Raw genomic sequence first — 27,609 nt, 5'->3', positions numbered from 1 at the left:
AAAATGTTGTGATGACCAAGCCTTTAAATTTTGTCAGCACAAAGTCCTACTGCGGCAGTTCAGTATGGGAGATGAGAAGCTTCAGAAATGTCAGCCCATTAAGAGTAATGATGAAAGTGAGTAAAAGACATGTTTCATAATATGAGTGACATACAAGATTTGTCTTAGAAGCAGCATTGTTGCTACATCAGGGCTATTGTGTTAGTAGGCGGTGTTTTTGTTCATTTCAAAAGAACAGCAGAAAATGGTTGCAAAAATATAAGAGGGGATATTTTTACAGTGACATACGTTGGCTCATAGTCTCAATAACAAGCTTGATGTGATGGTGACACAGAATATCTTCTGTTTTCCAAACTTGTACTATGCTGACACATTAGTAGCTACAATGTATTTATTACAAAAGGGTCATTTGTGTACAGATTACATTAAAGTACAAAGACAATTCTGTTGGCAGAAAAGACTTCCTTGTTTGATGTGGATCGTGTTTGTGAACATTAGCAAATTTTGTCTGCACAGTCAAAGCCACCGAAAGCTATTTGTGTAGTTTCATTTATGTAAAGCTGTTCAGGATCTCACAAGTTGAAATAAAAATCAGTGCCACTGGACATTGCCATTGTCACCAGTGTCTTCATCAAAATAAATATTCGATTTCACCAATATTTCATTCTTTCTTGCTGACAATACCATATAATTATGCCTCCAGTTCTGTTCAAAGTCTACTGCTTTGACCACACCTACACTACAATCCGTGTCCCTGTGGCCGCCTCAGTCAGGGAGGTTATCTGTGCTGTGGCCGACAAGCTGGGGTCAGCAGAGGACCTGATCCTGGTCAACCTCAGTTCAGCAGGAGGTGAGAGCGGCAGCAGCTACATGTTAACAAAGACAGCACAAAAGAGGCCAAACAATGTGTCATACTAATTAGTCTCCTGTTGATTTATTGAGAAATTAGCAGTGAACTTATGCAGTCTAATCATGCATTTAATCTTTGCTTTATTCAGTAGTCTCTGTGTTTCAAAGGCTTCTTCTTTATGTTGTGGACTTATTTTCAGAACATGGATTAAAAAAGAAAAATGCTGTGAAACTTTAGAAAAACAAGACAGTTGTAGACTAATAAGGAAAAGTCATTCTGATGGTATCACGAACATCTGTATCAAATTTCATGGTGACCCGCACGGTAGTTTTCTGTGATTATGTGGCATATGCTATTTACCATTTAACCATGAGAGTTACATTAAATTGCTGGTGTGCATCATTTTTAGAAAAATGACAAACGGAAAAAATTACTTATGTGCTATGTTTTTTTTTTTTTTTTTTTTTGTACAGAGAAAGTGGTCTTCAAACCCAATGACGTTTCAGTGTTCTCCACGCTCAGCATAAATGGAAGGCTGTTTGTCTGCAGGAGGGACCAGCTGGATTCTTTGGTGTGCTAATGTCTATCAGAAAACACACACCTCACATCTGACATTAGATTTTTGTAAATCTGTAAAATATTTGGGAACTCTTTGATATTTGCAGCAATCTGCCTGGTTTTATGGTTGCCTGTTTTTTTTAACTAATATGCAGAAGTGAACATGAACATAATTGACTTGCTTTTGTCTTTTTTTTTCAATATGAAAAAAAGTTTTTCTGAAACACCAAATTACATGATTATTAAATATTAGAGACTATATTTTTTCTTGTTTTCTAGACCCCTTTACCCGAGCAGGAGGGTCCTTCCACGGGGTCATTGGCCAGTTTTGAGGTGATGAGCTCTAAGGATGTGGCTTACCACATGACCTCTTATGACTGGGAACTTTTCCACTGTGTACATGAGGTATGAGAGCAGTTGCCATTAGCTAAAAAGATCTGTTAGATGATATCTCTTGTATGATGCAACTGACTTATAATGGTTGACATGTTTTATTGCTATGGCATGAAAAAGATGAATGTTACTTTAGTTAATCCACTTTTTCTTCACAAGGTCAGTTGTGTTTGTCTGTGGCTTCCCAACAGCTTGAAATCATCTGCCACACTATTGGGAAGCAGAACATCAAGAGAACCACTGTGAACCTGGACCTCTTTCTGAGGCGGTTTAACGAAATTCAGTTTTGGGTGGTCACGGAAATGTGTCTGTGTTCTCAGCTCAACAAGAGAGTGCAGCTTCTCAAGAAGTTCATCAAGATTGCTGCACAGTGAGTAAACCTTGTTTCACTGTCAATCATGTCTCTTTTCTTTGACTCAGTTTGCAGTTTTGTGCATTTACTATTGTGTCTTGCCCTCTGATGTTTTCTGCCAAAGCTGTAAGGAGTACAAGAATTTGAACGCCTTCTTTGCTGTCATCATGGGATTGAGTAACCCAGCAATAAGCAGGTTGAGTCAGACGTGGGAGGTGGGTATTTGTCTGTAATAAGTGCTAATGCAAAATTATTAATATCTTAAAGAAACAGAAGGCCACACAGGCCCAACCAGTAGCGGCATCTGATGAGTGCATTGCATTCTGGTTGCTGCAGGATACCTTCCATTCTAGTGACAAGGCATAACGCAGCATTTTTCTTTGTTTTCTTTCTGGATATAGACCACAAATGTGGTCTAAAACATTTTTGCACCTTTCTACCACATAAATGGTGTGAAAATGTTAATTTTCTGCTGTTTTTGTTAACAGAAACTTCCCAGCAAATTCAAAAAGTTTTACAGTGAATTTGAAAACTTAATGGTAAGTGGTAGCAACTTCTTTTATAAACTCAGTCATGCTTTTTAACTTTAAATGCCCTCCAACTCTCAGTACTTTACTATTCATGTCATTATAGAGTAGAAAATGAGGATTGTTGCTGTGTCAGCTTGTCTCTAGAGTTTGTTTTGGGTGTAGCAGCATCACACTGTGATGGATCTGTTTAACACAGCGATGGTAAATCTCAGACCTGTGTGACTGTTTCCACAGGACCCGTCCAGGAACCACCGGCCGTACCGACTGACATTTGCCAAACTGGATCCTCCCATCATTCCCTTCATGCCACTCCTAATTAAGGGTCAGTGTTGTTTGTTTGATGGTTTGCTTTAATTTTAATGTAACATCATTTTTACCAGTACTGTATGTGACAATTGTTTTTCTCAACTACTGATGTCTTTCCCTCGGTCACATCCTGTGTTTCATTGTTCTTTTCCAGACATGACATTCACTCATGAGGGAAACAAGACATTTATTGACAATTTGGTCAATTTTGAGAAAATGGTGAGGCTCTAAAGACACAGGATATTATCTAACAGCTCGGGTAAACTTTTTTCCCCCCTTTTTTGATATCTGGTGCTGATTAGAGCTTTTTGTCTTTCAGCGGATGATAGCTAACACAGTGAATATAGTGAGATACTGCAGAAGCCAGCCATTCAGTAAGTCCCATATGATCATCGTATACTGATTAAAGCTAAAATTAAATAACAGTCAACATAAATATTTTTAGGAAACAATTTTACTTAGACTTCAGAGTTTTATGTTGGTATTTAGGGGCTTATGTTTTACACATTTTCTCACAGTTTGGGAAGTGTCTCTTTTTTACTCACTTTTCAATTTAATCAGGTCAAGATTCACCTCTGGCCAACAAGAACCACCCAGAAGTTCGCACCTATGTTCGTCAGCTCAACGTGATTGACAACCAAAGGACACTAACTCAGCTCTCTCATGGACTTGAGCCTCGCAGAGCTTGAAATCACTCAGGGACATTAATGTTACACTCTGATGCTGCATCTCATTCTGTATTATGTTATGAGACATTGTTACAGATGCCATTGCCTGACTTTTTATTACAGTAATTTGTGAAATATTAACAAGAGTACAGAATTTGATGGTGAGTGAAGTACCTCCAATCCTTAACTCAAACATGAGGGATTAAGGACACTAAACATCTCATTTGTCAGATTATCGTGTAACATTTCAGATATAAACACTGTCACTCTGTGCTCATGCTTCAAAAATGCAAAGTTTCAATATTTCTGATATTCAGTTGTTTTGTAAATTTTGTATTACTCAGTATTTATAAATACTTAAGTTTGTGAGATTCTAATGGTATGTGTTGTAAATTGTATACAAATATTTATTTTGACATCAGCATGCAAAGACTTTTTATTCATGTGAGCATATTTGTCTTTCAAAGTCTGCTATGCACTAAATGTCTAAAAAAACTTCTTGTGTGATGTAAATATTAAATATTTTAGATGTATTTGTGTATCATACTCTCATTACTGTTTTTCTCTGGCATTAATCAAATTGCAGTAATTAACAACAAAAATCAAATTCCTTAAGAGCTGAATCCAAGATATCATGAGTCATAATTGAGTTTCGATTACACGGCTTTCTTCTCTTGCCTCAGACATTGACACACCCAATCAGCATGTTTATATGCAGAGGTGTGCCATCAGGAGAAGAAAACCAAATGGGCTCAGTTGCCTGTCTAGGATCACCACTGTTTATACAAGCTTCAAATCAACTGAGATTCAGTGGGTTTAATTTCCCCTGCTGATGAATGCATTTCTGCCCATATGATTCAGTTCCAGAAACACACCGAATAAAATTGTCTTCCTGGCCACTTATCAAAGAGTAGCCGAAAATGATTATGCTTCAGTGCAGTAGAATGTAAATACTGAAGTTGAAGAGATAACATAAGTAAAAGTAATCACCTATAAATATATATGCCAAAAAGAATGAAAATCAATGATAGCCCTTGTCATGAAGGCAGAATAGCGTATTAAAGAATTTAGTTAAATGGCTTCTCATTACTGTCGCAGTATCATGTAAGACATTCTAATGTTGTAGGTGGTTGAGCTAATACAATTATCTTTATAGACAGTAGTAGTTTAGTGTTACATAATACATTAGGAGCTCATCCTATACACTGATCAGCCACAACATAAAAACCCCTGGCTGTTTTAACCTATGTCGGACAGGGCTCAGTTTGAGCCTCACACACAGTGAGCTGTGATGCACTGTGTGTTCTGACACCTGTAGATAATTAAATTTGTCCTACTACAACAACAATTATTATTACTATTTTTTCTTTATTATTATTATTATTTTAATCATTGCAAACATACTCATGGTAGTACATATGGAGTTCTATGTGATGCAATACAAAATACAAGTATATATAATATATAGTAATGTACACACAAAATAGTGCACAAATAGTGCACTTTAATTTTAAGCTACAAGGGCTTAATTGGACAAGTGCAGCAAAATAAAGATAAATGTCCAATATCAAGTTATGATAAGACCACACTCTGAACACCACCGTCCCAGGACGTGTAGGGACAAATGGCGGTGAACGGTGGATGCTGTCCCTCTGTAGTCCAGCGGGAGGAGCTGTTGTCATCGGCATCGTTAAGGGTTGAAGTTGTGAAACCTGTGAAATCACCGCGGAGCCAGTGGAGAAATGAACAACCGTCACATGAGATTTCCCGGAACTTACACTTTCCAAACCCGGTGTGAGCCGCACAGGCGACAAGCTGATCTGATCCGAAAACGTTGCCATTAATGTAGGTATGTATGGTCATTGAGTCAGAGACTGAATGTAAAACTTAGTGCGACTGTGTAACTAGTATTATACTGTACACGCTGGGGATCAGTTTATTAATAGTTTCTTTCTGCGTAACTCATCTCGTAATAGTAATGTAATTGACCTGTGCCTTTTTGGGGCTGATGATATGTTTGCAGAATCTCGTGACTTTTATAAAACCATGTACTCATGCAGAAAATAATCTCAGCTGACACAGATGCATGATCTATCCGTCCTGCACACTGGAGTCATTGATATGTAATTTCAGTTTGGTCATTTTATCAGGTAGTTGTCTTTTCTTAAATATAGGCATCTCTTTTGTGAGATTTACTTTCATTTAGATTTGATTACTTCACAGTTTGACATATGGCTATCAGGCTGTTATTGTTGCAGTGCTCGAAAAACAGTGTTTGCTATTAAGTGAGAAACTGGCAGGATTGAGTGCACTAGTGCTACCATATCCCAGTAACCCTGGCTTCTTGAGTAGATGGACAATACTGGGAGGGCTGGGCTGCTGAGCAAATTGCTGTGAGGCTAAGTATAGCATGAATACAAGTAAATCAGCAGAAAGCAATGGCTCCCCTCTGTGACAATGGAGGCATTTCCCGCTGGGATGGATAGCAATCCCAGTGAAGACCCAGGTAACAGCCTTTTAAAAGCTGTAATTGCTCAGCTGTAAATGGGGGAACCTATGAACAATAACAGAGCTACAATTTCCTGTAATGATGGAGTTATTTCTTTACAAGATGCTTTTATGCTGTTACAGACAAACAAAAGGAGGTGATAATCAATCCGTGTGGACTCCAGTTTGGAATTATTGTGCTCCTCCTAACCCTGGCTTACACAAATACTGCATGTATGGTGTTTATACAGGCAGCAAGAGCTAATTCTTTAGTTTTGCTCTCCCTGCTTGTGGCCTTACTTGTACTGAACACAGCAGACTGTGCTGGAATAGTCTGTAGCTGCGTGGTCACAGCATACCAGGCATGCCATCGTCCTTATAAAGTACTAGCAGAGTCTGGACCCTGAGCTCATAGCTTACATGTACTGATGATGGTGAGTGTGTGTAGATGGGAGACAGAGGATGGTCGGTAAATCACCGCGTTAAAACCAGGGTTGTCACACAAATGCACAGGGCTGAATCAGTCAGTGGCACAGTGGCCTCCATGCAGTCTGCATGCACACTCTCTGTTTATGTGTTTCAGTAAGAATCCATTCTTTGAACTGCAGGAACACATTTGTGTTAACATAGAGGACTTTGGTGAGTGAGCCAGACTTCCTTCCCTCCTTGTGATCCCTGAACCCCTCCCTACAGAAGTTGAGTTGGTCCTGAGTGTCAGTATGAGATGTCGTCTCCCAGCGCCTCCTTCGTGCAAATCAAGTTTGATGACATCCTGTTCTACGAGAACTGTGGTGGCGGCAGCTTTGGGAGTGTGTACCGAGCCAGGTGGATCTCCAAGGACAAAGAGGTGGCGGTGAAAAAACTGCTCAAGATTGAGAATGAGGTAGGAGTCATAATTGCCTGGGCTTTTCATATACTTTTTAATTGTCAGTATAGTAATCATTTTAATTGCTTCCCCATTTAGCGGGACGTGGTGACTTCTTTACCCATCAGTCATGGTCGTTACACTCCCCCACTCTTAGCAATGTGCTGCAAAAGAAGCATTATTGCCAAATGAAAGAATGTATTTGGCCCAATTACAGCAAAGACTGTTCTTAAAATCCCATTGAAAGCTCAGGCTCATTGTTTTAAAGACAAAAAAGAATTATCTTGGAAATCTTGTCAGGGAAACTAGATTACATTTATTGGACCATGATAGGATATTCAGAAAATTATTCATCACTTCTTTTATGAAACTGTAAAAGATCACAGATATCCATTCAATTTCACTCATGTGTTGGAGAGATGATTGTTCAGCGAAAATAACAATGTAGTCTTTTCACATTCACCACAATTGTTCCTTTAATTATAGTGTTTGACTTCTATTAAATGAATTGGTTTTGTCAGGTTTCTACTCATTCCAGGAATGTGACATACAGCTTTATTTATATTAATATGTCTTTATACGCTGGATATTCTCCTGTATTGTTACCATACTAGCGGCAGGGCTCTCAGTCAGTTGGGCCACCACTTTGGTTCACACTGAAATGTCTGAGCAACTATTTTAATGATTGGCATTAAATTTTCTACAAGCTTCCATTTTCCTCTGAGGATAGATCCTTATTATTACATATTATTATTATTATTATGATGATGATGATGATGATTATTATTATTTTATTACATTTTATTTGGTGCTCTCTCAAGGTTGGCACTTCATCTTTTTTGGTTGAAATAATTCATTATGGAAATTCATATTTCCCTGAGTTCTCATTTATATTTGGAAATATCTTTGGGAAAAAACTTTTATAGTCCACTTACTGTGGCAGTCTGTTCCCTTTTCATCTAACATTGTCACCAGACCAAAGTTTTAACTTTCCCACGTTGGTTTATGGCCGAATACCTGTGAAATACTGATGAAATTCCCATAGGCCTGAATTGTACTTATGTAATTTTGTCTCAGTAAATAGTAACTACCTAGTTACATCAACGCATTAGCATGTTGTCATTTTTATTTAAAGGGCCATCCTCACAGTGTCCATCACTGTAGACCCTCATTTTAGTACCTTTAATGTTTCTTTGTTTCTTTCTTTTTTATAATGATTTTAGAATGCTCCAGTTGTGTTTTCTCTATGTGTGTTCATTGCTTAGGCTGAAATCCTCAGTGTCCTCAGCCACCGCAACATCATTCAGTTTTATGGAGCAATTGTTGAGGCTCCCAACTATGGAATCGTCACTGGTAAGTTTTTTTTTTTAAATAAACAACACAATATAGTGTACAATGTCCTGATAGAAATGCAACAGGTGAACGCTGCAGACGTTTCTATGGGAGCATTAGTGAGTGGCACACGGGGTTCAGGAAGCGCACACACTGATGTTAGCTGTGAGCTTTTTGTGTATTGTAGAAGCTGAGAGAATGATGCAAGCTCCAAAGCTCATGTACTGTAAGCATGGACTGTAAAGAACAAGGGGCCCTTGTTTGCGCCTCTGCACAAACTTTCATCAAGAAGGAATGTGGAACTCATCCAGTGGAGATGGCATTCATAATCCCCCTCAGGTCAAAAGCATATTTTGTTTATCATTACTAAGATGTGAATGCACAAACATGATGATTTGCAAGTTCTGTATACAGTTTACATAAGCAGGGTGTGGAGACACTGAGAATGAACTTTTCAGGGACGAAAGAGAGATGTGCGTGGAAGCCAAATCAACAACATTTGCATATTCATAGATACTAAATCAATGAGGTAGAGGGAGGAAATTTCATTTTATAAAGTAATTAAGTTTGTTGTGAAAAAAAGCTAATTCAAAGCTTTTTCACTTAATTTCAGTTCAGTTTTTCATACATAAGGTAATTCCCAGCGGCCTTTCTGTGTGGAGTATACATGTTCTCCCGAGCTTGTGTGGGTTTTCCCCACGGGTACTCCGGTTTCTACCAGCAGTCCAAAGACATACATTTTACTTTAACTGGTGACACAAAATTGCCCTTAGGTGTGAATGTGAGGGTGAATGGTTGTCTATCTGTTCATCTCTCTCTGTGTTGGCCCTGAGATAGACTGGTGACCTTTCCAGGGTGTACCGTGCCTCTCAATGACAGCTGCGATAGGCTCTAGCCACCCTGCGACCCTGAACAGGAGAAGAAGCTCCAGATAACGGATAGATGAATGGATTATAATAGCTAATGACATTTGCATTTTAAACTATTGTCAGTTTATTCAACTTCCTCTTTGACATAATGTTGATCCACATTTTATATTTTGTCGAACCAATAACCAAGCTTATTATGCTTTCTTTGATAACACAGGAAATTTTCAGTTTTGAGAAGCTATAAACAGAAAATGAGTAAATGTTTACATGATAAACAATAATCAGTTAGTAACAAATTTTCAATCAATCAACCAATTAGTTCATTACTATATGTAGTTCACATTTAATTTGCTGTTGTACAACAGTGGACCAATCCTTTCTTTCCAAAGGGTAGCACCCAAGCAGAAGATTACAATGAATGGGTAAACCTCCATGACGATGGGAAGCTCTTAACAAAGTTACTTGCTCACTCTAAATCAACAACTTAACTGCTTGGCCTCTTGAGGTGAACTAACAATATAGTTTGACTGAACCATTTTAAAAAGATCTGTGACATTTTACAAGTTTGGGATCAAAGTTAGTGACTTTCCACAGGTCAGAGCAATTTAATGTCTTGTCCATAGTGCTGCAAAGCTCACTCTCCTTCCAGAAACAGTTCAGAGCTCACTGTGAGTGAACATCATAACATTCTTTCACTCATATCCTGAACAGGGAGTATCACCTGCTTTCATCATGTGAACAATAGACAGCATCCGCCAGCGTAGCTAAAACACAAATAAGATTGTTCCCTCTGTCTGTCCTCACTAAATCAAATGTGTTTATGGAGGTTTTATCTATTGCAGTAAACGGTGATTTGTTTTTTCCCCACGGCATTTAGTGTTGTTATATTTCATTGTCAAAAAAAGCTTTGGTCTAGAAAACTTTATACTGGGAGTATTCAAATATCATAGGAAGAACAGAAAGATGTAAACAAAAATCATAAAAGCATCTTTACAAAGTCTTTTCTTCCTGGATATACAGTAGTGTGCACTGAATTTATATTACAGTTGAGGGAACATTTATGCAGAACATAATCACTGTTTCCTGCCATACTTTTATTTAGAGCTTACGCTTTCTCAGAATCACATAAAAAAGAAGAATAGTAAATATAAAACATCTCTCATGAGGCCAAAACTGATTTAGGGGTTTTACTGACAACTTACCTGAAAGTGGAAAAGCACAATTTGAAAACGGAAATAAAAAATAGATGTGCTAAATAAATTTGATGTGCACTTTCAGTTTAAAGAACCACACTAACACTAACACAAATGCAACATCATTTGAAAGACAGTAATAACACATTAAAAGCCAAGTATCCCTAAACTACAAAATACTTACACTGTAGCTCTTTTCTTATTCTTATCCTGTTACTCTGTTATTCCCCAAAATGTGCTTATTGTTATCAAGTAACAACAAATATATATCCATAGTACTGTGGAAGTACACAGTTGTTGCTAATAAGTACACAGTAAGTTCGCTGTACTTACTCTGCACGTCGCAGGCTGTAATCTAAAGCTTTACCAAATACTCCAAAGTTCTCAAAAAAACATTTGTCAAAAATGACTAAAACTGTACAACTGTACTCAGTGAACAACTGTTTAAAAAATCATTCTGTTTTCTGTTTCACTGCTGTGTGAAATGTTGGGTGAAATTGTCTCTGCATATGTTAAGATTCTCAGTCATCCAGGTCATGCTTATGGCAAAGGTGCTGCTTAGTGGTTGCACTGTTAGGATAAACAAATTTGTGCTAAACAGCTCCTTTGGGATTTTGATCCCTGTTGCAGTTTCTCAGCATGACTTGCAGAACTGCATCTCAGCTGCTTTACAACACAGTTGTGTTTTTTAGAAGTCACTGTATTATTTTGCGTGCTGGATAGTGTCTCTAGGAGCTGGATAGAGGTGGATAGTGTCTCTATTTATCAAAGCAGAATCTAATTAGCAGCAGATACATGAAAAATGTTTATGACCACCCTGACCGTGCTATGTCCACATTCATCAGGTGCATTATAAATTTCCACTGTGCGTTGACATACAGTGTCCGGCCGGGTCTTTCTCTCTTTGTGACAGCCAATATCTACAACCTAACTGAGAGGCCTGTTTGTCTTTGTTGAGCTGCACCACTTTAACAATATCTGCTGTCACTCAGCAGCATCATAAAAATGATGAATTAAGGTTAGTTATCTGGGGCAAAGGTATATTTACATGAGACATGAGGTTCACATAAGCTAATTAAAGCTCTGTGATATTTGACAAATTCACTCTACGTAGGTGAGTGAGACTAAGAGGAAAAAGTGGATTACAACAGACCCGCAAGTTGTATTATCTATGGAATGTGGAGGAGCGTACTAAAGTACAAAGTACACTGAGTAAACTGAGGCGAAGGTTTTAAAGTTGCTACATTTTGCTCTATTTAAAACACATGTACCAAGACTGCTGTTAGCCTGTTTTTGCTAGAAAGGGAACACAAAAGAATTAGAAATCCAATCAGTGTCTATTATAATAGTTAATTAAAACATGTCTTGCTTCATGTGCATGTTTACATTACTGTACTGGGACATGGTTAGATTATTATGCACAAACAGAGGGTTCCTGCTGTTGTAGCTATTATTAGATAGTGCTTGTTTGTCTTTACTTAATCACTTTGAATCATAAGATAGCGCTCAGGTAGCAAAAATGTTGATATACCTGTTCTATATGTCTTTCATTGTGTCTTGTGAGTCTTGGAAAGAGGCTTTTGCAAAAGGCTACGTGGTTTTTAAAGTGGTGGCCCATTAGACGTGTACAAAACAGAGCAGAAATGTTATTCCCTTGTGTTGTAGAATTCGAGACCATGTCCAGTTCTGAGGGAACAGACTGACTCACTGTGTTCACGTACACTTGGACAAATTGAGCTCATTCACAGCAACAGAATAGTGACAAGAGCAATCTGTAAACAAGCCACTGTCAGGTGGCTTCCAAGAGTTGTCCGGCAGAGTTTCAACTACATATTGTTTTCATGTAATGCTCTGACATACTGCACTCATATGTATAATGTAATGCCTTGAGATAACTAATTTGTCACTGTAAGACTGTTTACCATCACAACTGGTCACTCTTTGCTTTTTCCTCAGCTGTCTTTGTTTATTTTGTCTTTGGAGTCATTTGATGGTGGATGAGGATACAGACTCACTTTAGTCACATTTCTCCACAGAGTATGCCAGTGGTGGGTCATTGTATGATTACCTGTCCAGTGATGAGAGCGAGAAGATGGATATGGGACAGATCATGACATGGGCTGCAGAGATTGCCAGAGGTAAATTGATTAGTAGTAGTAGTAAATAACTGCTAAACATGAGTATGATTATGAGAAAGCTTTTTTTCACAGGGTTTTATTTTGAAAAATACTAAAATAATTAAGAATTTTGAACAGGGATGAACAATGATGTTGCTTTTGTCTGCAGAGATTTTATTCTTTTATTCTACAGCACAAAAGATTATTACATTTTTAAATTCATTTTAAAAAAAAATCAAACAATGATACATGATGATACATGTTACTAACATGCAGTAGCTCAAAGTTGTTAATGACTGCTAAAAATAGAAATGCCTGAGGAACCCTGAGGAGCGCCTGTATGATAAGAATAGGAGTGTTGTCTTCTTATGCTGATTTATGTAATGCAAACATATCCATAAATGTTGTGAGAGTGACTTTTTTACTGGCTTCAGAATTTCTGTGTTGTAGACAATAATGTTTAAAAAGAAGAAGACTCTTTATTGTGCACATACATGTTACAATGAAATTCTTTCTCTTTCTTTAACCCATCCACTGTGTCCCATCCAGCCTACCCAGACCTGGTGGGTAGGCTGGGATGCTGAAGTCTGCAGGATCACATCCCAGCCTACCCACCAGTTCTGCTGCCCTACCCATTAAGATACCTTCACCAATGTAAAGAGTTTTGTATGAATTTAGTGTACAATATTTATGTATGTGGGCTGGATTGGCAGATATATGTTTTTTTACATATAAATATGAAAAGTAATATGAAAATATGGAAAATAAGAGGCTGCTAAATTCAAACTCAATAAACTCATAAACTCAAACCAGCTCACAAGCTGCCCCAGACCATTGCTACCCTACACTTTCACTGTTTCAAACAGGATTGTGTCCCTTATGGATCCCAAGCCTCTCATCCATCACTCATAAATCACTTTTGGTTTATTATAGGTGGGTTTGAAAGACAGATAGACAAAGAAATTTTGACTTCTGTATGATTCTCTGCTGTCTCCCTCAGAAAATCTCTTCCTTATTTCTTCTTTAGGGATGCACTACTTACATTCAGAAGCTCCGGTTAAGGTGATACACAGAGACCTAAAGTCCAGGAATGGTAAAAGACTTAATTTCAAATTCAAAGTCCAATAAATATATATAAAAAATTTTTTGGGGGATGTAGTGAATAGCGGCTTTCACTGACTTTTACAATCATATTTTCGCTTACAGTTGTTTTATCTGCAGACAAAGTTCTCAAGGTAGGTTTGAACATGACTGAGTTTGATCATACTGTACATTCATTCTTGTGAAGTGAAATTGATCCATGAGATAAAACTATAATCTTACACCTGCACCCATTTTAATGAAATACTTGCATGTTATTTAGCTGCAGTATATGGACACAAGAGGGCAGTGATTAACTTAGCATGTACAAGAAACTACTGACAGAGTCACAGAAAGAGAGGAAGGAGATTTATTAATAACTCAATGTCAATGTGACACTGTCAACTCTTTGTTGTACCTTTTATGTACAAAATAATTTGCATATAACATAAAATCAGGACTAACCCTCCATCTGATGCAATTTTGTTGTACACCTTGTAGGTATAATGACAAATAAAGCGCTTTACCTTTATCTGTTCATTACCATGTTTTTAAGTCTTTGTAGGGACACATTTCTGAAATGAAGTAAGATGACAGAGTCCCAAATTACTGTACATTACAGTAATGTTACAGTACATTACTGTACACACTGCACACACAAGTCCAGGGATTAAAAGATGTGACTAAAAATAGAAAATAGAAATCACATTTGTAACATTTACTACCGCTAGCATCATCATCAGATGCAACCACCTGTTGGTTTGATTTGTGCATATGAAATATTACAAATATAAAGTAAGCACAGCATTGATCAAAGAATTCTTAAGCAATTTGATGTAGCTGGAAACTAATTCTGTCCCTGTCGGTACAGATTTGTGATTTTGGGGCATCTAAGTTCTTGACCCACACGACACACATGTCCTTGGTTGGCACATTTCCCTGGATGGCTCCAGAGGTGATCCAGAGCCTGCCTGTATCTGAGACTTGTGACACTTTCTCCTACGGTGTGGTGAGTGACGAGAAGGAGGAGACTTATGCAATATATTTATTTTATATTGTATATCTCAAAGTTTTATAGCACCTTTTGCTTTATCACTGAATTAAAACCCGAATTTGTCAGACTGAAAGACAGGAGCTTTTATTCTTGAGAATACTTAGAATACTTTAGAATACTTTAATAATAATAATAATAATAATAATAATAATAATAATAATAATAATAATAATAATAATAATTCTTAAATGTTTGTCAAGTATTATTTGAGAGAACGAAACTATCTGTTCAGAAGCCGGGGTTATAGCTCAGAGGCAGAGGACACCCACTCTCTAGCTAGGGAAACTTACATTTTAATGTCATCCATAATAACATTATCAGGGGAAAATATCTTAGCTCCTTTTTCAATATATTGAACAATTAATGACATGTAGCTTTTCATGGAACAACCATGGAAGAATGTGCATTGGTACGATACAGCTGCAACACATAACAATTGGTGGACAGTTACTTGTGTGTAGACATAAATGCCCTTTACATCATTTAAGACTTCCTTGTGAATGTTCAGATAGTTAATGTTAGCTTCATCTTAAAGATCACAAGCGAGTGGCTACGCTGAACAAGTAACCGTAACTTTTTATACATATATAAAAAGTTTTTTTTTAAGAAAAGATTTGCCAGACAGCAATGCTTTTTATTTTAGTCCCAAAGTCCAGCCTGTGAAAAATTGGATAAAATATGTTCTAATCATTTGAAGAACTTGCACTAAGTTACCCAAGGCTTAAAAACAACTACCAGGCAAAAAACCCAAGGGATATTTTCATTTTTGTATTTTGTTCTCTGCTTAAGTGGACAATAGAGGTGATTCTGACCTTTGCAGAAAGACTGCTTGTTGGAAACTTTCTGTGTTGTTCTTATTCTTCTGAATCTGCTGTCTAAAGACATTTACGTATACTTTAAAAATGGAAACCATTACCTGTTTCCCTTCAGACAGCTTAAAGATTGCAGCATCTATGATGCAAAAGCCAATTGCTGATTTAAAAATTAACAATCTGAGTCCTTTGAAATTCTTTAGATTACACTCCCTCAGATGTATGCAGGACATTACAAAATAAACACACAATGTTTATGATTGCAGAGGGTGCTTTTTATGCCAGAGGTACCGCAAAATGATTGCAGTTTAAAGTATACAACCTCCCCCCTCACAGCAAAATACATACATGTAATGAAAGGCAGATGGTAAGTGCAGAAATGCAAAAATATGGCACACATGATAGACAGTGGAAATTGTGTGTGGTTGAAAAATAGCTCTACTTCACCTTTTCATAATCTAATTGTTTTGAGATTTCAACACAAGTTGTTACTTCTGACTCTGCTGAATATCAACTAAAAACAAAACCTAAATGATCATGGAGTACTGCGACTGTACTCAATAAATAATTGAAATATATTTAGTCTACGGATTTGTTTGTTTGGAATATTACATTTGATCTCGAAGAGCAATAGTTTGTAATGTTTATTTGTACAGTATAAGAATACACTTATACGCTATATGAAACATAAACATGAAACAGCAGATTCCTAGCTATTATTGCATGTACACTGCACGTGTTGTATGCATTTCATTCGTATGTGTATTGTTTTACAACATTGTTTACTGACCTTGAGATGTTTGTGACAGGTGCTCTGGGAAATGCTCACACGTGAGATACCTTTTAAAGGCCTGGAAGGCTTACAAGTGGCCTGGCTTGTGGTGGAGAAAAATGAGGTACTGTAGCGTGAGAGTATATGCAGTATTGACCCTAACAACTTGGGAATCTCTGTTGTCCTGATAAATAATCCTTTCCTCACACAGAGTCCATATTCAGGTGATATGCCAGTTTTAGCTACAGCTTCTAACAGTCCATTTTTTTATGTCCCTGATTGTGGTCATAGGTGTGAAATATCTTGTTCAAATTTAAAGAAACAGTTTAACATGAGCACCTGCAGCTTCGTATTCAAAAATATCAATCAAAAATGTCAATCTAATCCTTTTAACCAGCTGTCCTTAGGTTTAACAATGAGCTCACACCATCCTGCCAACTGACTGTATGTGTTTCAGAGGTTAACCATCCCCAGTGGCTGCCCCGTCAGCTTTGCTGAGCTCATGAGGAGCTGTTGGGCAACGGAGGCAAAAGTGAGTTATCCACTAAGTTACAATAGCTTGTAACAACATTCGTTTCGTTTTCATTTGAATAACAGTGTTTGTGTTTTAGGAAAGGCCGCTGTTCAAGCAGATCCTCTCTACCCTGGACTCCATGTCTAACGACAGCCAACTTCCTCAACAGTGCAACTCATTTCTTCACAACAAGGCTGAATGGAGGTAATGTGATCAGTCATTCTCCAGACCCAGTAAATGTATTTATAAACCTTTTTCTTCACCAATATACTGCTTCAGCCTAAATGTGCAACTGTTTTCAAAGAATGATGTGAAAATGTAGCTGATGGGAGCCACGAAATACAAAAAAGGACTTGAGATTGTGCATATAGATCTTTAATAATTACACTGATAGCTACATAAAGGCATGAAAACCTCCGAAGAATCATCCATCTGGATATACTTCCTCTCTTTACCCATAAGGCCCTAAAAATAATCACCATCTTTTTCAAGTAGAAGTGTTTAATTGGCCTGTATGAGCAGCTGGAGGTTTGGTGATGATCAGCACAGCCTGAGTCTCAGCTGTTACTTTATTCTCTGTCTGCATCTCTGCTGGGCTTGTCTGTGCTCTGAGGTTTTTCCTCAGAAGTTGTTCTGGTGGGAATATGTCCAGGCAACCATCTGCAGGTGGAGCAGGTCGGAGTGAAACAGAAACTAAGAATGTTCGACACTGATAGAAAAACTCTTTTTAGCCAAAGAGGTTTGAAAGTGTAATATTAGCTGACGGAAAGTGAAAGAGGAGGCCTGTGGCCAATCTAAAATATTGGAGAGCTGTTATGTTTAAAGTGCAGAGATTTTTGTGTTCCTTCTGTTTATTTTGCAGCTGATGTGCATTACCCAGAAATACATACAGTATTGTGCCCACAGTACTGTAAACAGTGCAGGCCTTAGGAGTTGGCACAGTGCATGTTCTTCATTGGTTTTGGCTATGCACTTCAGCTCATTAGGCTTTAAATGAAAGAGTGACTATGAGGTTAAAGTGTTTCATGTTTAATGGGTGTTCAGTCGCTTACTGAGTTCACAGTGTAGGAATCAGCTTTTTTCTTGGTCAGCATGTGCTTTATAAATAGAGCTACAAAATGTCATAAACTTTAATTGGTGTGGATGTAAAAACCATAAAATTAAAGCTGGGAGTCAACACTTTAACATTATAGTTATTTTTAATTCAAACATCCCAACACTGTGTGCTACACTGTACGATTGATAGAGATGATGGCAAGTAATAGAGCTTAACAATAGTCATTTGAATATGTTGCAGAGCAAATCTGGATGCAACACTGAGAAAAAAAGTTTTACCTAACAGAAGTGTGTTTATTCTTGGTGTAGATACACTGGAAAGTGCAGACGTTATTAAGTAGTGATGACAATAGGGAAAGTGAAAGTGAAAAGCAAGACAACACATTTTTTGATCATTCAAGTAAGAGTGCAAATAGTTGAGGGTGGGAAGCATCAGGGTGGATGAAGGACTGGATGAAGAATGGATTGGCCTTCCCGTCTGAGATACATGTGTTTATGAAAAGAGAGCCAGAGAAGCAAGTTTATGATGGCCTGAAGCTCAGTATGGATTTCTTTTACAAACTGCGTAGCCCCACCTGCTGGTGAAACTAACTTTTCCAGCTTAAAGCAAGCACGAGACCTTTCTTTGCAATCAAAGCATAAGATGCAGTCTAAACCTAATCACTGTGTGTAGAGACAAAACCTTTTGCAGCTTGTTTCTCTGCCAAAAACTCTGCCATTCTCATCCATAATCTATTAAACCCCGCTGACCTACCAGTGGGTTAGACAACGAAACATTGGTGCAGCCATGGTGCAGAGTGCCACAGACAATGTAGTGAAACTGGAATGTATTGAGAGACAGACTAACACATTGTTGTTTTGGGGTTTTTTTCTGCTGTATATTTTAGGTGTGAGATTGAAGCCACACTTGAGAGGCTTAAGAAGCTGGAGAGAGACCTGAGCACTAAAGAACAGGAGCTGAAGGAGCGAGAGCGGCGTCTAAAGATGTGGGAGCGCAAACTCGTCGAACAGTCCAACAGCCCTGTGAGTTCCTCATTATCCCCTTTTCACCTTGGCTCACCTTGTCAATGAGGACAACAACCACACACCATCAAGTCCTCATAGCACATCACACAACATTCACAATTTGCTTGTCACATGTGTGTTGCCCGTTTATCTCACATGCATTAAGAGAGGAATTGAGTTTTTCTGATATTTCTCTGGGGTGAAGTGGAAATGGGAAAGCAGTGACATGAAAATAAAAAGCATGGAATGAGAAGGAAGTGAATGCACATCAGGGGGACATTATAGGGAGAAGACACTATTGGATTTAAATGCAATGTGTTGCATGGTTGTCAAGCAAGTACATTTGCATGGAGTGCAACCTGCAGGTTTCAAGAGAATTTTTGGAATTTTGACTATCCAGTTTTTGGTCTGATGTTTATGCCTGAGCTGTTTAATTTTTTTTGCAAGCAGAAAGACACATGACATTGTACATTGTGACAGGTGTCATATATAAAAATGCTGTGTATAAAATGCAATGTGATGTTTCAAAATTGGTCCAAACAGACCAGCCCTACAGACAGTATTATACTATTGCAAATTACAAAGGACAGGTGCATATCCTCACTTTGGTGAAGCTTGAATCAGAATATTTGGCAGACGTGAGTAATCGATTTGCCAATTATCTGTTCATTGATACATCGTCTAATCACTGATCAGTCAATTCAGTTTGTGTTTGTTCTCACCTGTCTTACCTCACTGATACACAGTTGTCGATCTGTAAATGCCTGTCACAATGCTGCACAGTGTAGATATCTGGGAAAATGTCACTTGACAACATGGAATGTCTATAATTTAAGTTTGAACTAAGCAACAAAAGCTTTGATTGAAGTACACTGAAATCATTTCTTGAGTTTCCTTTCTTTTCCAATCATACTCTTTTCCCTTTTCTGTTCTGTTAGATTCCCTTTTCCATCTTGTTTTCTACAGTACAATCAGATCTTTTAGAATTGAAATAGTCACCTTTTACTCTTTATTTTGTCGATTTAAACTGATTACTTACTTCTTTTTCTTTTTTCCCTTCTTTTGTTTCCTCCTTACCCCTCTGTCCCCGCTCTGCACCTGTCTCTGCCTCCCAGCTCCTCTTTCCTGTGGCAAAAAAGATAAGCACTAAGTCATTCTATCAGTCTAAGACGGAGGAGTCAAACAGTTCGCTGATGTCATGTCAGATCACAACCTCGAGTAATGAGGAGGTGAATCTGCAGTCTGTGATGAAAGGCTTTGAGGACATGTTTTCCATGGACTTTGGTCAGCCTGTCTTGCACTCTGGCATGCAGGTCAACATGCAGGCCAAGCGGAACTCTTCCAAGTCGAGCTGTGTCAGAGAAGGACACAAAATCAACATGACTCTGGGGACGGGATACTTCACTTGTTCTGATGACAGTGAATAAACCTCTCTGACGTTTGGTGTTGGCATAGCTGCATCTGTCTAATACTGTGACTTACATAAAGCATTATTGCTGTTGTGGATGCACTATTTCATAATTAATGTCTACTGACAAACTCTTTCCACTGCTTTCTTCAAGTTGTATTCATGAAGTTTCTCATCATCGAAAGAAATTACAGAATATATTCGAATCCCTCCACGTATGGATATTATGGATGTCATTTAGTGTATGCCTAATGTACTGGATGTATAGAGTGCCAAGCTGTGAAGAAAGAGCGACGTAGGCCAGTTGCTTAGAGAAGGCCAGGCTTTTATGATGAAGTGACATTTTGCTGACATTAAGATTGGCCAATTTGTTCTGGATGTGGTGGAGTGCAGTTGTTGAGATGTGGTCTCTTACCAGGATGAGAAAGTACATTTTTTTTTTCCCTCTGACTGACCAGGTTCAAAACAGCAGGAGAAGGACTACACTGTGCCACTGTCAGCTTCATTTTCTCATTTTACATTCTACTTTTTGAGATAGGCTTCACACTAGGACCCACACAACTTTACAAATGAAGAATTTAATTATATGAATTGTTTCTGCACTAGGGACTCAATCTAAAGCTGCAGTCTATAGTCTATCTATAGAATTTTTTTTTCTCCCATACAGTCGTGTTATGTACAGCATGTGGTCTAACTGAATACTAGCCTCAAGGCCTGCACTTTGGCAGCACAGAAAATCATATTAGAATTAGTGTTCAGGTACATATTATGCTTCATCTGGGGAAAGGACATGCTTTCTTGAGCATAGCCCATTAAATTGTCCCCTTTGCTTGTTATCATCAGTCAGTCTCATGAGAATGTAATCCTCCGTATTCCTGTGTTGTTGCTTGTTAGCTTCCTGCCGTGAGCTAATACCCCTGTTTAAACATTGTCTGTACTCTTGTGCCATCAGGCCCTAGAAATATTAAAGCAGACATAAAAATTACCATATATTCTCACCAATAGTTATATTCCCTTGTGTGAAATCCATTCTGAACCCTTCAGCCTCCACACTTGTTATTTACTTAAGATTCCTTTAAATTCATATCACTTCCAGCTTCGTGACGCGATTAATTTTCCTGAATCCTAAATTGTTTTGTCAATAAATCTGTGCCTTTCAATTCTCTCCACTTTCCTTTTTGTCTTAGACTGATGTTTTTACTTCATATATGACCAAATAGTGATGAAATGTTTCATAAAAATGATGTTGTACTACTACTATCTATACTAATTCCTTTATGCTAGAACAAAGGACAAAGCACTACTGAAAACATTTTAATAATATATTATCTCACCGGGTTTTTCTGTTAAGATTGTTCTAAATTATTCTTCATGTCAATTTATGACTCGCAGCATTCATGGCCTGGTTACCCATCACCCGCTGGTCCACATGGGGGCAGGATTGTGTGAACTAAACTCATCTCAGCCTTTTTTGTCTGTTTCTTTCTTTAGATTACACACCCACACACACATTTGCAGTCCATATGCGCATTTCATAGTAGCATAACCTATGGGCCTATTTTAAATTGTAATTACAGTTATCATTTGTCGATATCATGCTATGGTTATTAATAAAACAAGCACGGCAGCACACATGTGAAATACGATATACTGTTTGACGCTAAGTCTCTCCGATGAGACTTTGGCAATGGCAGTGTGTTTCTGAATTTGTTTACTTCCGAACTGCAGCACTGGAGGAGGCGGAAAATGCTGCAGGGCTGAGTGGCTTTATGAGGCAGCAGGCTGCACAGAAATGTATGGCAGTGACTGTGTATTGAGACCAGCATTCAGTTCATAATCTAAGCTGTTATCAGAGGTCGTGGGAAGAAGAAAGTGAATGGGGATTACTCATTCATTTAGTCATCTTTCTCCCAATTTTCCTTTGCATTATTTGTGTCATTATACAGCAGTCTCATGATCACAATGATAGAGTCTTTATTTTGGCTGGCAAATTTCTGCCTGATTACATTTAATGAGCAATAAATGATTTATCATTCAAACAGACGGACATTTCGGGTTTTGTATAGACCATTAGCAAGGCAAGTCTTTTCAATCACACAGCACAGTAACCGGAAAAGTAATGGCCTTGAAAACATGGGAAACATTCCAATTTTCCATTTTAATAACATTTACTTCAGTTTGGTGATTTGTACTTTAGCATCTGTGTCTTATAAATACACATGTGATGTCCGGGCCCATCCATATTCCGTTGCTGTTACGTCTGTTTGTCATTTGTTTCTATGCAGTTGCTGCCCACCCTTGACATCTATACCTGGACTGAGGAGCATGTGGTCAGTATCAGTGTATTTACTGTAATACAATTATATTTATTAATGTCAACACTATTTAAATCTAATCTGTCACAATTTAATTTCTTCAGTATTTCTGGATGCAGCAGATATTTGGTGCAGGTTTGTTCAGTTGTTTTTGTTACACACTACAAAATAATCTTTAAACCAACTGTGGTGCCATCTCAAACTGTGTATGTGCATCTCAGGGGAAGGAGCATGTAACATGGAGCTGTATGCTGACCTGTTTAAAAAAAATCACATCACCGGAAAGAGGTTGTTATTGCTCACAGAAAATGACATGCGAGACATGGGGGTCAAGTCTAAAGGCCACGTCATGCACCTTAAGGCAAGGCAGAGTTAACCATGAACAACAACTGTCAGCTCTTTTTTTTACCACACATAATTTACAGGGTGAGATCTATGCTCATTGTTGTATGGATTTACAGTGAATCTTACGTTTTGTCTTACACAGGCTGAAATTGAAAAGCTAACAAATGATTACCTTGGTTTTGTCCACTTCCCACCACTACTGAAGGTATGAAGCTTCTTCTTTATCATTAGTCAGTTCATCATCAGGCGTTCTGTGCATATTTAGGCCTGTACTAAGTACTTTTTCCTCTCAGGATGAGCTGGAAATGGAGGTGGAAAGAAGTAAAACTGTAAACTTGGAGCTTGTGTTTGGGTACCACTGGAAAGCAGGAACTGGGAAATCTGTAAGTCTGCAGGGAAGCAAAAACACATTGTGTGCATGAACATATTCTGCGGTTGGTAGCATGTGATGAAAGTCATCATTGGCTCTGTAAAAAGGAATGGAAACAATAGGATCAGCCACAAATATACGTATCTAATTTGATCATAGTTGTTAGAAGCAACATTTTATTTAAGTTGCTAAGAATCAATACTTTTGAAGTACTGTAGATGTACAGACTCATGTTTTTGCCGTGACTGAATCAGCCTCCATGTATTGAAGCCCTTTGTTGTGAGGTTTTGCGATGACGGCTGTTATGATGACCACTGAAGGCATCACTAGACATATATAAAACCAGACAAATAAACATTTCATTCTCCGCCATGTACTACATCCACCTCGACTTGCTCACAGCCCTTTGTTAGGGTCTCAAACTGTGGAGAAAGGGGTGGCTCTTCACTTGCTGTTTGAATTTAATCAAAAATAGCCCATTTAGCCAGAAGTCATTTTCTTTTTAAAAGGCAAACGTTATTTAATCTTTCAGCTGTTCATTGTCCCATCATAAATAGTCCTCTTTCAGTGTGTTCGGCAGGGCTGAAACGAGCCTGCTAATTGCCTCCCATTTCTTCTGACATGTGGTGGTTTAGTGGGTAGAAAACACAGCAGGGAGAAGGAAACAGGAGGCTGAGAAAATGAGAGCTAATTATTTTCCCCTGCCTGGTGTCAGGTTCCGTGTCAGCCTTGTTTTTACAAACTGGAAGGTTTTTTGCACTAAATAAAACAAACCCGCACTGCATTTTTTTCTTCGCCCCTCTTTGCTGGCGATGTCATGGAAGCAGCTGCACTTCTCAAAGACAAAATGAGGGCCTGCAATTGTGCGGCCACCATCTGACAGCCACTGAGGGTCCCCTACTAATGAGGATATCACCGTGCAGCCAAGTGAAAGGTGCTGAATTATGTATGAGTTGTCATTAGACGCACTCGGGTCCTAGGCATCATTACCAGACATTGTTTCTGCTGGAGTGATTAGACTAGCATGGACCTGGGAGCCCTGGTGCGACCGTCCAGGGCCGACACCAGGCCAGTGTGGGACCACTGGTGTGTTTCTGAGCCAGAGGCTTGCTGAAGCTTCCCCTTTGAGCCATATCCAGCCCCCGGGGACGATGCAGAAGAGGGCGAAGGCTCCTCAGATGAGTGTGTTAGTGCCACTCCTCTGATGTCTTTCTCTGTGATCACTACACAATGGATTGGCCTGTGCCGTGAACCCTGCGTGGTTAAGCAGTGACCTGTGGCTTCGTGCCTGGCTTTTGGGGATTGGCAGAATCATTATTGCTTCGTCAGCATTCAGTATGCAGGAGAGGGGGCACACGGAATTGTTCAGATTTGTTCCTCCTGGTGAGAATTGGATGTGTGCTGCATGCAGCAACTCATGAGAAAATTTTTTTACATTTTTACCCTTATCAATTAAATCATACAATTTCTTATCCCGATTAATGAATCCAAAGCACCCTGGGATTAATAAATACTTCCAATGTTTGACTAGAAAAAAAAATATCATTAAAAAATGTGGAATAGTAGAATATAAATTCTACATTTGCAAAATTGGTTATAATTAAAATAATAAAATAAAGTTTTTGAATACATTTTTAATCATACAGAATTACATTTGATCTCATTTGCCTTTTTCTGAATCCTTGTAATTAATACATCTTATAATACATCAAAATATTTTTATGTTGGGCTTTCTTTCCTCCCCAACATTATGAGGCTTTGTGGCCACTGCTATTAAACTACCTCTAGGTTGTGCTGTTGGTTTATGTACAAGAGTAGCCAAGTTCTCCACACAGAACAGTGCAGCTATTAACTTTTCCACAGAGGCAGGTGTTGCTTACGATTGTTAAGTATCTACAGTCTTTCACCCTTAACTCTTTTCTTTCAAGGACTGCAAATGGAAAATGTACATGGAACTGGATGGAGATGACATTGCAGTAACCTACATCAAAGAGGTCATCTTTAATGTCAACCAACCAGATGTTGAAATCCTGCGGATGTCAAAGGTAATTGTTAGAAACACATCAAATTGTTGCATTTACACGCATATGATTGGTGTATTGTTGGTTTAGAAGTCCTTTTACTAACGAACTGTTATAACAATGCAGCCACCTTTTGTAATGGATAAATGGATGGTTGGAATACAACAGAACCAGAGAGTGGACTATATAGTCAATTATGAGGTGAGTTCAGCTGCTAACATGCAAATATAGATATCATCCAAATACACATTTGAGTCACAGAGCCATTTGAAACAGTGCTAAGCTATTTCAACAGTAGATGCCCTCATATTCTCCTTCCTTTTTGACTTGACACTTCAGAATGATGTCAAGTCACCAAGGTCAACGAGACACAGCTACCTAATGACGTGGAGTATCAGTGGGGGACAAGACGAGATCAAGACTATGGAGCTGATCATTTACACATCACCAACCACCATTGACTGGAACCCCAGGGACAGGTCTAACTCTGGTAATGTTTTTATTACTTGTTTTTGATGACCTTTAATGAAGAGTGCAAAAGCAACAGTTTTTACTGCCAGACAAATAATATTGCTATTGATTTTCCTGTGAATTTTATATATGAGAAACACATTCTGTAGTATATGGCACAACTTTATGAAAGCTTATCTTTTTTTTTAGACATTGATCCTACTTGGATGTACAATGTACGGCTGAGGCAGATGATGACCCAGAAATCTTTGCCACCAACCGCTGCTCGGAGTGCCTTCAGTAGCTCCGATGCCCGCACACTGCCCCAGTTCCTGTCTGCACATGAAAGGCAGGAGTCGTCTTATGCTGCAGCTGTGCGTCGCTCTCCAAACCGAGTCAATTCATCCCTCTGGATTGACTCACGCAGCTCCTCGCCAACTGCCAGCTTGTCGGCCAAACTTTTACCTCTCCATTTGGGGTCAAAAGGCAGCAGCCCCTCCAGCACAACTTCAGAGAGCGCCTCTGACAGGGAGCGAGAGCGCCCACTTAGTGCTGGAGCAGTGTATAACCCCTGCAGAAACAGCTACTTTGGCAACACTTTATCTGTGGGAAGGGGACAGGTTAGGGGGAATCCATGGACCAATACTAGAGGTAGCTATAATCATAATAAAACCAGCAAAACCTCAAGACAGCCAGGGAGGCCACGGTCCAACATTTACGGTGTCACACCACAGAACCGCCCACCCATGATACCAGGTATATTGTCTGTCACGGGAAACCCCAGTGAGGAAAAAGAGGAGGCCAAAGCCAGTGATGGAGGGTGGATCAAAGTGGAGCGACCGAAAAGATTACCACGTCAGGACAATAAACAAGTCAGAGGTCGACCGAGGAGGGGTGGTAGGGGAGGGCGTGGTGCTGGAGGAAGAACATAATGTAGACCACACATGAACTGACAGCTTAATTTATGCTCAATATCTCTGGCACTGACAGTGTTTTAAATATGAATTATGTCTATGTGCATGCTAAAACATGAACTATTTGTGCATCAGCGAATCACATTGTGCATATGTTAAAAGAAACTACTGTCTTCTTTCTATGCTCAGCATTTTTTTTTGTCCTTTCGGCTTATCCCATGAGTTAAGGGTCGCCACAGCGGATCAATATCCGCATGTTGATTTGGCACAGTTTTTATGCAGGATGCCTCCCCAACTTTTACTGGGCTTGGACCAGCACTGCACAGCTGGGGAGGGGAATGGGCTGTTAGGGGTTCAGTGTCTTGCCCAGAGACACTTATTACATATAGCCAGAGCTGGGGATCGAACCACTGACCCTTTGGTCCATAGACGACTGCCTTTACCAACTGTGCTACACCCGCCCCCATGCTCAGCATTTATTTAATATTTCAAAAATGTATAACTCAGTCCCTGATTATTATTTTTTCAGTGAAATGGCAAAACCACATAGTGGCATAAATATGTTACTCTATTTATGAGTTTTTTTTAAAGTAGTCAAACTGATACAATGTCTGAATAAAGATTATATTAAAAATGAAGATTTCTTTCAATTGCCTCTTCCTTGTAGTATTACATGATCTATTGATTTAATTGTTTGGGACTGGCCCACCATAACCTTGTAATTTTGTTTTCCATGCCAACTCCCTTCAGGTAACAGTAAACCAGCACCACCATCTTCATTTTGGTCCCACTGATAGGTTGTTTTCTGATTAAATCAACTAGAAAGATAACAATAACTATAAAATATTTTCAAAATGTCCTTATGGGATCAATAAAAAGTTCTTTGTATCTTTAATCTTTATTGGAGTGGGTCCTTTGCAGTTAAATTAGCGTTCCTTAATTCTTAAATTAAAAATTTAAGCCACACAAGAAT

At 38.6% G+C, this 27,609-nt stretch overlaps 2 protein-coding genes across 12 annotated transcripts in view; both read left to right on the top strand.

The window, feature by feature from the left end:
• Positions 1-4,190, top strand: part of rapgef4a (Rap guanine nucleotide exchange factor 4a) — a 31,267-nt gene extending 27,077 nt beyond the window's left edge. For 4 of the 6 annotated variants that reach the window (XM_067516944.1, XM_067516945.1, XM_067516949.1 and 1 more), the window contains 11 exons: positions 38-116; positions 704-850; positions 1,324-1,421; positions 1,688-1,813; positions 1,993-2,171; positions 2,278-2,368; positions 2,642-2,692; positions 2,918-3,005; positions 3,144-3,208; positions 3,309-3,363; positions 3,551-4,190. In XM_067516944.1, the coding sequence (XP_067373045.1) occupies positions 38-116; positions 704-850; positions 1,324-1,421; positions 1,688-1,813; positions 1,993-2,171; positions 2,278-2,368; positions 2,642-2,692; positions 2,918-3,005; positions 3,144-3,208; positions 3,309-3,363; positions 3,551-3,678 (1,107 nt within the window). In that variant the 3' untranslated portion in view covers positions 3,679-4,190. The remainder of the gene's footprint in view (positions 1-37; positions 117-703; positions 851-1,323; positions 1,422-1,687; positions 1,814-1,992; positions 2,172-2,277; positions 2,369-2,641; positions 2,693-2,917; positions 3,006-3,143; positions 3,209-3,308; positions 3,364-3,550) is intronic. The other 2 variants (XM_067516946.1, XM_067516947.1) reach the window with 2 other exon arrangements.
• Positions 4,191-5,359: 1,169 nt separating this feature from the next.
• Positions 5,360-27,274, top strand: map3k20a (mitogen-activated protein kinase kinase kinase 20a). Of its 6 annotated transcripts, none has more exons than XM_067515751.1 (20): positions 5,360-5,502; positions 6,838-7,027; positions 8,275-8,362; positions 12,440-12,541; positions 13,548-13,613; positions 13,727-13,755; positions 14,472-14,609; positions 16,276-16,362; positions 16,696-16,770; positions 16,850-16,956; positions 18,696-18,831; positions 22,507-22,551; positions 22,641-22,671; positions 22,758-22,897; positions 23,024-23,086; positions 23,175-23,264; positions 25,180-25,296; positions 25,399-25,473; positions 25,612-25,762; positions 25,933-27,274. In XM_067515751.1, the coding sequence occupies exons 2-20, from the start codon at positions 6,869-6,871 to the stop codon at positions 26,652-26,654; spliced, it is 2,421 nt and encodes an 806-aa protein (XP_067371852.1). In that variant the 5' UTR covers positions 5,360-5,502; positions 6,838-6,868; the 3' UTR covers positions 26,655-27,274. The 6 variants fall into 6 exon arrangements, with proteins under 6 accessions (XP_067371852.1, XP_067371850.1, XP_067371854.1 ...); XM_067515749.1 differs by having other exon boundaries at positions 5,360-5,506; XM_067515747.1 differs by having other exon boundaries at positions 5,377-5,506; positions 6,753-7,027.
• Positions 27,275-27,609: the final 335 nt, after the last annotated feature.

This window comes from Channa argus, chromosome 9 (assembly GCF_033026475.1).
Source record: "Channa argus isolate prfri chromosome 9, Channa argus male v1.0, whole genome shotgun sequence".
In the NCBI taxonomy this organism is placed as follows: Eukaryota; Metazoa; Chordata; class Actinopteri; order Anabantiformes; family Channidae; genus Channa; species Channa argus.
Note: the sequence above shows the minus strand (reverse complement) of the source record. Positions and strands in the feature narration are given on the sequence as shown.